This window comes from Mytilus galloprovincialis, chromosome 12, assembly GCF_965363235.1.
Source record: "Mytilus galloprovincialis chromosome 12, xbMytGall1.hap1.1, whole genome shotgun sequence".
In the NCBI taxonomy this organism is placed as follows: Eukaryota; Metazoa; Mollusca; class Bivalvia; order Mytilida; family Mytilidae; genus Mytilus; species Mytilus galloprovincialis.
This window is the reverse complement of record NC_134849.1, coordinates 39,906,401-39,918,253: the sequence shown is the minus strand read 5'-3', so window position 1 is coordinate 39,918,253 and position 11,853 is coordinate 39,906,401. Positions and strand designations below refer to the sequence as shown.

The following is an 11,853-nucleotide window of genomic DNA, read 5'->3' as shown; positions in this document are numbered from 1 at the left end:
TGATCACTTGATATGACGTCCTACAGATATCACAAGGATTATCATAAGAATTGATTTAGATATTTATAGCTAAAAAAAAATACATGCACATTTTCATATAAACCTTGGTTATACCCCGAGGCTTAAGATGATGGCAAACATTGGTCAAGGGATGCTTACAGGGACAATATTGATAAACTTTGTTGAAATCTATTGATCATATACTTTAGCTCTGCAGAAAAGGGAAAAACGTTCGAATATGACTATTCGATAAACAGCAACTGAGAAAATCTTTAAAGATTTATCACCTGTTTTTCTTTTACTACATACACATTTATTTTAACATTTCCCCTTATTTTTTAATAAGATAATACACAGAAGCGGTAATTTGGCACAACTGGGGATAAATAGACAATAGCTGTTTAAACATTGTATGAATGAATTTTGAAAAGACAAAAACTGTCATTGATCCCTATTGTCGTAAAGGACACAATGACGTAACATAATTTGAAATGGGAAAACGTTAACCAATAACCAATTTTTGCTCCGGGCAGCAATATGAATAGGACTATTTTGGAGTTAATACATATGCAATAGAAAATGTTTTCGTAACAAATCTATGATAATTTCTAATACATCATTATAAAGTATTCATTTTAACTGGTACTGCTATAATAATAATACATTTAAAATACCGTTTTGAAAACAGTTTTCAACAAATTATTTTTATTTTAGATGTAATAAAGAATTCATATATAGTCTGATGTGTAATCAATGATGAACATATTTGCAACAACACTTTTTTTGGTAAGTGTAATTTTCGGTCAGGTGCAATTTTTTGTATTGACAGTTATGAAAGTTTTGCCAGAAACCAAAACGAAAATGAGTCATGATTTAATTGCTATTTGCTTCAAAACCACCAATTGATACTTATCATTGAGTTTGTACTTATCATGAGCAACACAAAAAGTGACACACGGTATGGTCACCCTAGAGTATCCCCAAATTTTAATAGGCTTATTTCTCTAGGTAATGCATTGTGAACTGTTTTGTCTATTTGTAGGGGTTTTGGTTGGGTTTTTTTGCATGTTATTGTTTGTTTTTAGGACTAATGATTAGTATTTTTCATGTGTGCGTTCTGCGGATTGCTTTTTTTTTTTTTTTTTACTTTTATAATCAAAAATTAATCTGCATGATGCTTTCTAACACACCAATTCATCCATGTACATGTTAATGTATCTCATGACTTAATAAATCATTGAAAGAAATTTTGATCTTTGTGTTCAATTTCTGTCAAATTTGAAATCGTTTACTACTTTTTATCAATGACAATCTAACCGGAAAAACAAATCAATATGAATATTTAGACAAATACAGACACATCAACAAGCATTTTTGTTTAAATTTGATATGTATAGAAATAAGAAGATGAGGTGTGAGTGCCAACTCTCCATCCAAGGATATGTGTAAAATGTTAATCTTATAGATTGATATGGCCTTCAACACGGCGCTTTGACTCTCACCGAACAGCAAGGTTTTAAAGAGCCCCAACAGTGACAAGCATCAAACCATTAGAACAAACAAAAAAAAAACAGTCTAATCTATAATTTAAAAAAGGAGGATCGAGAACCACCAATGAACCACACCAACAAACGACAACCAATGAACAACATGTTCCTTACTTAGAACAAGTGCAACCAAATGCAGCGGATTTTAACGTTTAACAGTAGCCAACCTTCGTCCTAACCTGAAACAGTTGGAATTTGTTAACTGTGTTGACTGCATTACAATTTTGACAAGCTTTTTCCATGAACTGTCATGTAGACGAAACGCGCGTCTGGCGTACTAAATTATAATCCTGGTATCTTTGATAACTATAAGAACTAGGAATTAACATTAGATTAATATATAATGTGTTCTAATGTAAATACGTTGATAGGACCTCACACTGGTGATGGTAATTGCCATTAACTCATGGTTTCTAGGTTTATAATTTCCAAATGTATGCATATATATTTTATAAATGTGCATTAATAAATTTATATCTATAATATTTCAGTATCTTACAATTGTTTCGAGAGCAGATTTTAATTTTCATCTAAAATGTATGCATACATCCCAGTGGAAACACAGAGCGGCTGCAATATGCCAAAGGAATGATGTTTATCATTGCTTATATGATGTTAACAAAAAGAGGTGGGGAGAAGAATGTTTCCTTCCTGTGGACCTGCCACCCGGTAATTTAACTTAAAATTGCAATAGACCGAATTTACATCACATATCATATAATATTGAATCCAAATCACATTTCCAATTAAACTTAATAATAATAAATAAAAAAGTGTATTTCCACGTTGTACTGCAACCACAATCGATATTCAATGTTTGATGGTCAGATTGACCATGATTGATAGATATATAAATCAATCAATCAGATGACGTAAATCACAAATGGTTAGTCAAGAAGAAAAATCAGAAACACGTCAATTAAAAAATAGTGTTATATCTATTTTGTTAATTAAAACATTGGCACAAACATGCAATTAGAAGGTACATTGTAACTACGTTAAATATGCTTTCAAATGAAAGACAAGTATGCGGTGTTTTTATAATGTTTTACAGATTTTTAAGATAATATGGTAAGTATAAATACGACATTTAAACATGTCGCTTATTTGTTGATATACCAACACATTGTATCAACCAGACAATATCTAATGGTGAATGGTTGACATTCTTTAAAGCGGCTTAACGCTAACATTATATTATAACGTTGTTTTCAAACTTTCAGTGAACTTTCAGATCAATTCACTACTGTAACAGTAAATCCTGTACTATTCAGATTACGACAGAAAGTCTTTTAACTGACTGACTGATTGATGTCTAACGCCACTTGTAGCACTAATGTAATATTCTGAGGCTGTCAGTTTCTATTGGTGGAAGAGACGGAAGTTCTCGGAGCGAATCACTGACCTGCGCTAGCAAAACTTCCAATTCTAGTCCATTATAATATAAGTCCGACAACGTGCAGAATTCATACTAATAACTGCAGTAGTTCAGATACTTAGAACATTTGGCCTCCGAGATCTGAAGAATTGCCTAAAGACTTAAATGTCTCTATAATTAATTTGTTTAGTTCTCAGCAGAATTTTGGATTATATTGACAGTTTTAGATCAGAATTGGCTTTCCTAGTGCTGTTTGATTCGAACATATTCACATATTGATTTTATTTCCGTGTTTAAAAACCTGAGAATGCATTGTTATTTGGGTTATTTATTTGCATACATTTTTTTCTGATCCACGAATTACTCATCAATGAAGCACGTTATCAATTATCTGCGAATATTCTTATATCCATGTCATGTTTTTATATTTCCCCGAAAAAAAACATTTTACAGCATATGTAGTATGTGTTTATAAAAGAGAGGGGAAATATATTCAACTCATAAGTCAAAAATAAACTGATCACGCAATAGCTAAAAAAGAAAAAGATCGACTTACGAGCAATAATACACGATACACAATGTAGACAAATAAAGACCGAGCATCACGAATCCCCTCAAAAGCTGTATGTGATCTAAGGTACTCCTTTGGGTTAGTAGAATCTGCTCCACAAGTGACACCCGCCGAGTTGATAATGTTAGTACAAACCTAGTAGGAAGTCTAATTTGATAGGTCATATTGGGGATAAAGGGGACGGGGTGAGGGTTGTAGTTTCGACATTTGAAACATATCTGCTATCATTTGTGAAATGAATATTCGATAACGGGTAAACAAGTCATGATCGCGTCAGTAACATTTACCATCACATGATTTCAACTTCACCACTTGAAACTCTTGGATTAATACATATAAAAATAGTTATAACATATATCTATGTGTCTGAAATTGAAATAAAAACACAAAGAAACAAGCAATATATTGATAAACAAAACTTTGCTTTAATTTAAATTTAGGATATCACAGTGTTTTAAGCGGACAACTTCACGTCAAACAATGCAAAGATAACTATTTTTCACCATACATATCCTGGTCAAATGAAGGATATGAGTGTCAGTATCAAAAACATTTATGCAATGAAGAAGGTCAAATTGTAGTCGACACTGGATCCAACGTACGAGATATTAAATGTAAATGTGATTACAGGAAGGGATATGTATTTGTTATTAAACCGAAGGATGAATGCACGTGTTCACCATCAGTTGAAGACTGCTCGTGTCATCAAACACATTGTCAGAATAACAGTTTTACACTCTCGCAAGGTGAGTCATATTTTATTAATGTCTCCTATCTAAATCAGCCTTGCATCACAATTGGAAATGCAACAAACAAACGGGAAAATTGCTATTATATGTATAATGCCTTGAATAAATACCATAAACTACATTTAGAAAAATCAATTGTTTTATTCTAAAAAAAACTTTTAGTTTACCGTTGATATTAATATATCCCTTCAATGATAGCTTATTCTTTCTTTCATCGAGGTTTTTTCCTATCACGTGTATCGTGTGCAGGATTTCTAAAGACAATAATGTTCATGATTACTGCAAACAGGAAATTCGTCGATGAGGTAGAACACATGAAGATAATAGCATAATTACTCAAAAGATTTAATTGATTTTAGGAAATCTTTTTAAATAGAGTATATGGACTCCTATTCAATAGTTGATATAAGCAATTCAATTATATAACACATTTTAAAGTAATTAGAGTTGTTAAATGATTTCATATCTATAATCTTTGATATAGCTTTGTCAATAATTCAAGTAATTATAGTTTTTTGTATACATTTTGTAACTTTTACGCCAAAATAAAACTATGCATATTTACATTCCAATAGTCAAAGATATTATTGCTTATATAGGAAAAACCAAATTTAACAGTCTGAAGTAAGTTTTGTCATGCTTTCAATTACAGACTATGTGTGTTTATCAAAGGACCACACTGCAAGGGTCATGTCATGTTCGACGATTGAAAATCTAAGGAATGAGAGGTAAAAAAAAATGATGGTATAATGTTGAGCAAAGATAAAGGCTACATGCTTTGCATCTTAAACAATTGGGGGCATTTCGATACCACATATGCTGTACATGCGTCATGGTATGTCATTATAAGGTATTCGTAAAAGAAAAAAGTAGCTGAATAATTTCATGAACTTAACCTATTTAAGAATATTTATAAACGGAAAATTGATGTAACAGACATTTTATTTTTGAACATAATTATTGTGTCGGTGGGTTCTAGAGATGGCGTTATCAGATGTGGATACTAAAAAAATCCAATGAGTACACACAATCTTATATTCTCTCATCTTGCAATAGTATTAACACATTTGAGTTGTCTACACTTTTACACAAGTATTCCCCATTCCAAACTATAAAAACAAATTGAAAGAGTTAGTATTACTTTGTTTCATAAAAAGAATGGCTAACGTAGATACAAGTATCTTGTCTTGGGGAGGGATAAATCCTATTTGTAAAGAATCACTCTTATTCAAACAAAAAATTCTCTAAAACCGACATTATCAAGATGCTTGATTGATTTCTAGATTGGCAACATTCTTTATTATTATGATGCTGACTTCATACGGGAACTTCTTAGGAAGAAAGATAAGAAGTTATCATCATCCTTCAATTTTACTTTCCGCTATATAGATGATGTTCTCTCACTATATAATTCAAAATTTGCTGACTATGTTGAACGCATCTATCCCATCGAAATAGAGATAAACAGACGGGTGCCACATATGGAGCAGGATCTGCTTACCCTTTCAGAGCACTTGAGATTACCCCCAGTTTTTGGTGTGATTCGTGCTGCTTAGTCTTTAGTTTTCTATGTTGTGTCTGGTGTACTATTATTTGTCTTTTTATTTTTAGCCATGGTGTGTTCAGTTTATTTTCGACTTAGGAGTTTGACTGTCCCTCTGGTATTCTTTTACGGTCAACAAAAATATTTTTTATGAACCAACTATCACTAAAAATCTATAATATTACAGACTTGGTCATGAATTTACCTGGGAGTCAAGTGACGACGAAGAAAGGAAAGAAGAAAGCATTGTATTTTCTTTTTCGGGTTTGAATTAATTTCTACCTTAATTTTTACTAAAAAAGCACAAAATAAATATGCAATAACCCTATAATACAAGACAGATTATTAACAGATGCCCCTATAAAAGGCAAATGAGAAATGTTGTCAACAATCGACCGAATAAAATCAGCTTCTGTTTACCCTTCCGTAGCAACTTATATCCCTAAATATGGTATATGTTTCGTGTTGCTTTAGAAGGAAAGAGGCTAAAGATTTCAAAAAGGTTTCCATAACTCATAAGTTGAGATAAATTTACAAGGCCAATGTAAAAATTATCATTCGGTGATGCCAAAATTTGAGGGAAAGAGGATGGGAGTATGGCTACGACAACCGAAACATGTTCGCGTTCATCTGTAACAAAGATGTCCTATAACTGTCAACCAACTAGCGTTCTTAAAGTAATCAACGAGATGACTTCGTGTATACTCCTTTTACAGGCGCTGATGGAATGTTGATATATAAATATAATTTTCAAGTAAGTAAGTAAGTAAGTAAGTAAATGTTTATTATAGTGACATGTGTAATCACATTTCAGTAAAGTACAAATATATTACATACACAATAAAATACACCCGACCCATTGGGTCTATAAGTCACTTTCAAATCATAAAACGCAATTCTTTTATCACGGATTTCAAACAAATTAATAAAAGGTAAGATTAAGCTAAATTTCAAAATAATTAATTAATACTGAAAAATTCAAACTTATATATAAAATAAATGTCAAGTATATAGATACATTTTGAAAAATCAAATCCTTAAAGAAGTTATTGCCTTTGATTAGAATTTTACATTAATTGCAGTTGAGGTCAATATTTGCACTTGCTAATGAACGCAAATAATCTGTAGATATTTGAACGTCCTTGTTTGATAATGAAAAACTATCTAAAATTATAATATATTAATCAGCAGAAATGTAAAATCCACAAGGACTTTACAGAGAATTCGAGGAAGAACATTCAACCATTGAACCATATGCACATGATAATAAATAGATGTGTGCTTGAAATTCACAAAAACTAGCAAACGAGAACTAATAACAATTGACTCTTCTAATGAAAAGTCGAGGAAATCAATAATAGAACATTACTAATGAAATAGAGGCGAATGATAAAATAAGGGTATTAAAACTCACAAGTCGAAAAAAAACTATTAAAAGGTTATTTCAAAAAAACGAAAAATACAAACATAGAATTGTACACAAAGCACAACTTAAAACTATAAAGACTACAAAACACGACGCTCATTATATTAAAATCTTAGAATGAAATAAGGTGCTTCGGAAAGGTATTTATATTCTGCTCCACATATGACAACGTCGTGTTCCTCATGTTAGTACTTTCGGTGAAAAGTTTAATCGGTAGTTCACCTTCAGGGAGAAAAGGGGATGGCATTTTAGTTACGAAAATTGGAATATTCAGACGTAACCTGTGAAACGGACATTTCATAACGGTCAACAAAACTGGTGATGTCGTTCATAAAACTTTTCCACCTGGAACTTTTATAATTCCCCAAAACCTCTTTATGTACATCAAGGTTTTCAAGTTCGTCTTAGTCTTCTTTTGTCATTTGAACACTCAATACAGATATATTGCCTTTTGTTATTATAATAATTCAAAATTTTGTCTGTGCAGGTTTAAAGTTTACAGATAAATATCAATAAGAAGGTTGTTTTTTTTTTTCTTTAGATTTTTTATGTCCATGTATTTGAAGTCTACTCCATGTATTCACATTCAATGTTTTCATCGGGATAATGTCTTTTTTTGCATAGTACAAGTAACTTAACTTCAAAAGTGTTCATCTTTTCTGTACATGTATATTGATTTTTTAAAAACTTCACAGTTCTTTTGCATATAAATACGGATCATAAGCATGCTCTGGAGAGGTAAGCAGTCAGTGAAATAATAATCAGATGTTTGCCCTTAGAGAATTTATTCGCAAAGCAACATGCCAAACACATTCTAAAACAAACTCCTATAATCTGCTGCACTCGTCGATTTTTTTAATGGAGGAAAACGATCAAATAAAATGGAAATGTTACTATTTACCCGATATTTTTACATGGATTTATTATTGAAAGTTTCCTTCCTTAAACGGGACACACATTAAAATATATAGTTTAAATTGTGTCCAGCGGGGATCATTAATTTATAAATATTGCTTTTCCACTTATGAAGTTTTATAAAACGGATAAAATACAGCAACAAACAGCACCAAAATAACTTCTCGATGGTCATGATTATGGAGTAATTTGTCACATAAAATAAATTGAAATGTTATATATAACAATATAACAAAACATCCCTTGTTGAAAAATAAACTTGTTAAATTTCCTTGCAGATCCTCATCAAATGAAGTTTCCATTTCTATGCATTGGGGTTTTTGTAATTGCTTGTCTTATGTATTTAATAGGCGTGTGTTTTATCTGTAAGTATATTTGTATTGATATTTATTTAACAACACTCTTTTAGTAAAATATTCAAGCTTTTATTTCATACGATAATTTGTTTGTCATCTACCTGTTGGCATATATTCACAATTTATGATTGATTTTTTATGTAATTAGTTACGTATCTCTGGTATCTATCAATTATGTTTAGCATTAATCAGAACAGGATCATTTCTAAAAATATAGTTATCATATTTGTATTTTTAATAATGTTAATGTCTTAAGTTAAATATATCCTTTGCATATCTAATTCAAACAAGATTTACATATTTTTTTTTTAGATATTCTTACATTTGTTCAGTTTTAAGAATTTCATGTTAACTTAATATTTTTTGGGACAGATATTGTACTTCAAAAATATTTTGCGTCCTGAATATGCATGAAATATTTGCCACTGGACGTTAAGCAACCAACAATCAATCAATCAATCAAAAATATTTTAAAAAGAAACTATGATGATTTTTTTTAGTTAAACAATGGTTCACTTCCACAGAAAGAGGACACGAATTTGACCAAAGCATTTTGAAAAATGTCGAGAAATTATCTTCGTTTTCCGTATTAAAAGATACTCTCAACGGAGCTTCTGTACTTGTTTTGACGGGTAGAGAAGGGACAGGAAAAAATACACTTGCAAAATGTTTGCAGATGCTTTATCCTGAGAAAAGATGCAACATTATTCATATAAGGAAGACCAATTTGAAATATAATTTGCCAAAAGAAGATCATATCATTGTTGACTCACATGAAAACGTGTTAGCCTTCGATAAATCAATTAAAACATATTTGCATGATATTAAAGGAACAAAGCTCATAATAGTAGTCGAGGATTTCCCACCAAATTTGACTACTATACTAAAGAAATGTGGAAATTACCAAACTCAAACAATATTTGATCTTGATAATCATGAATTTTACAACACTATAGATAAGGAAAACATTCTTAAATTACATATGAAAATGAATAAAATTTATTCGGAAGATGAGATGACACGGCTGCAGTCAAAAGAAACGCCTGAGAACGTATACATCAGCAACTCCTTATTTACTGATCTACTGAATGAAAAAACTCTGCTAGGATTTCCTTTAATGTGTGCATCACTTTGCAGTCATAAAGATCATATACAACAAGGGATTCGATATTTCATGCAGCCTCCTGTACAATTGATAACACAGATCAAGGATTTGAGAAAGAAAGGGGAATCAGATGACCTTAGTGCTATTCAATACTGTTTATTTGTCGCTGTGTTGCTATGTCTAAATAATAAAATGTCTTTAATAGATGGTGATTTGCAAGCCTCGATTACCAAGAGTATGACACATATTTTCCCTTATAGGAGCTTGTCTTTTGGTCTAAATTTATTACAAACCATTGCATTTCACTCCATGCCTTATTATTTTGAAAGCAGTAAGTCAGAATTGACGTTTTCCCATCATACAATATACCAGGCGGTTTTGATAACGTATTGCAATACACATCCACATCCTATGCTTGAGAAATGTAACCTGGGTGACATCATATTTTTCCTACGACCACTCAACTATCAACCGTTAAAAGATGAAATGGTGTTAACTGTAGATTATAGACAGTCTGATTTTGTTACTCTGGTGATAAATTCTTTGATGTTCGAATCTTTAAATACAGATAACATTATAAAACAAATAAAACGTTTAATCGAGTATTATAATGATACACAGCTATTACAATTAATTATAAATCATGTCAAGAGTGATGAAACATATACACATCAATTTCGTTTAAGATGTTTTCGTGAGTTCGGTGAATATGTACGCATATATAAAAACATTTTCAACGTTGAATTAGAAGCTTACTGTTTAGCATGGAAATATGTATGTATAAAGAAGGAAGAAAATGAGGATGATTTAAATACATTTAAAGGAAATATTTTTGCATGTGCTTCTGGTGTGATTGGGAATGTTTTAAACACACTCGTTGATAAGTTCGGTAATACCTTACTTCACTACTTTGTTATATGGAACGGCAAAGTAGAAAACAATATTATAAATACAATATTGAAAAATAAAGATGAACACGGTATTGTTGATGTTTGGAAAACCACAAACTTAGAGAATGTGAGGAGGCATACACCTTTACACTTTGCTGTATACTTTGGGCGCCAAGACTTTATTGACAAGTTTATTACTATGAAGGATATGGCAAACAGTAAAGAAACATGGTTACATTCATTATATGGAAACTTCCGTAAATGGTTTATGAATGAAAAAGAAAACCTAATGCTTCTTCTTGAATCTGGCATTAATCATATTTCAGAGGATATCAAAATTGACAAGGACAGTAACATTTTGTTTGAATATGAGCTAATACCATCCCAATCAGCAATCAAATTTGGCAAAACGGAGGAATTTGATCATATAATGTCAATATTGCAGAACAAAATTTAGAGAAGAGGATTGAAATATGTAGAATGCAAATTATGTTTGATTTATGAGTGTCCGTGTGGTGTTGAAGTGACTCCTTCTGAAATCAACATAAACCTGTATCGACACATTTTAAAAATCTACAAAAACTGTATTCGGTGACAATTTCTGACGATAGCAATCTTATTCTAGAAATCTACAAAACCTGTAATCGGTAACACTTCTGACAGTTTCAATATCATGAATATTGGAACAATTATTAAAATCGTAAACAAAATCTTACCTTTTATACTCCTTTACCGATAGTAATATGACAACAATCCATCAATCTAAAACCTTTGTCTGTGAACGGAACTAATAGTTGAATGAAATATATCAAATAGACTTGATACTTTACTGAAATTGGGATTTTTTTATCAATAAAAGGATAACTTCTAGTGAATTTTGAAAATCTACAATTCATGGGTATCTGTTCATTGTTTTCTTACTTTTCTGATCTTTTGTTTCTTTAAATCCTTATTTAAAAAGATATAATGTATATTGATAAAATACACAGAAATTATTTACAAAAGGCAGTTTTGACAGTAATAAGTAAAATGTTTTTAAAATATGTTATATATAATACATGCATCGTAAATCACATATATGAATGTATTATGTTTTAATAATTGTTGGATTGTATGTTTGTTTACATTTTCTTCATATAATTTTTTTTTAATATTAATGGCGCTCATTACAAACAATGATTTACACAACGGAATTTCTTACAATTATAATGATTTGTCATCATTTTAAAATATTTTCTTAAAACATACAAAATAAACGAATAACAAAAATAAAAATGTACATATTTTGAATCTCAACTTACACGTACTGAGTACTTTTTTCAATGTTACGCCTAATGGATTTAGAACGATCGAATTTGGCAGGATGGAAACAC

At 30.8% G+C, this 11,853-nt stretch overlaps 1 protein-coding gene across 1 annotated transcript; it reads left to right on the top strand.

Moving 5' to 3' along the window:
• The first annotated feature begins 436 nt into the window (after positions 1-436).
• LOC143053546 (uncharacterized) lies at positions 437-11,594 on the top strand. Its single transcript, XM_076226346.1, has 7 exons — positions 437-786; positions 2,039-2,216; positions 3,937-4,242; positions 4,898-4,973; positions 5,976-6,052; positions 8,408-8,494; positions 8,986-11,594. Exons 1-7 carry the CDS (start codon positions 754-756, stop codon positions 10,935-10,937), a joined length of 2,709 nt encoding a protein of 902 aa, XP_076082461.1. The 5' UTR covers positions 437-753; the 3' UTR covers positions 10,938-11,594.
• Positions 11,595-11,853: the final 259 nt, after the last annotated feature.

Coding starts and splice junctions, on each gene's coding strand:
- LOC143053546 (XM_076226346.1), top strand. CDS start 754: ATGATGAACATATTTGCAACAACACTTTTTTTG. Junction 787..2,038: donor TTGCAACAACACTTTTTTTG/GTAAGTGTAATT, acceptor ATAATATTTCAG/TATCTTACAATTGTTTCGAG. Junction 4,243..4,897: donor CAGTTTTACACTCTCGCAAG/GTGAGTCATATT, acceptor TTTCAATTACAG/ACTATGTGTGTTTATCAAAG.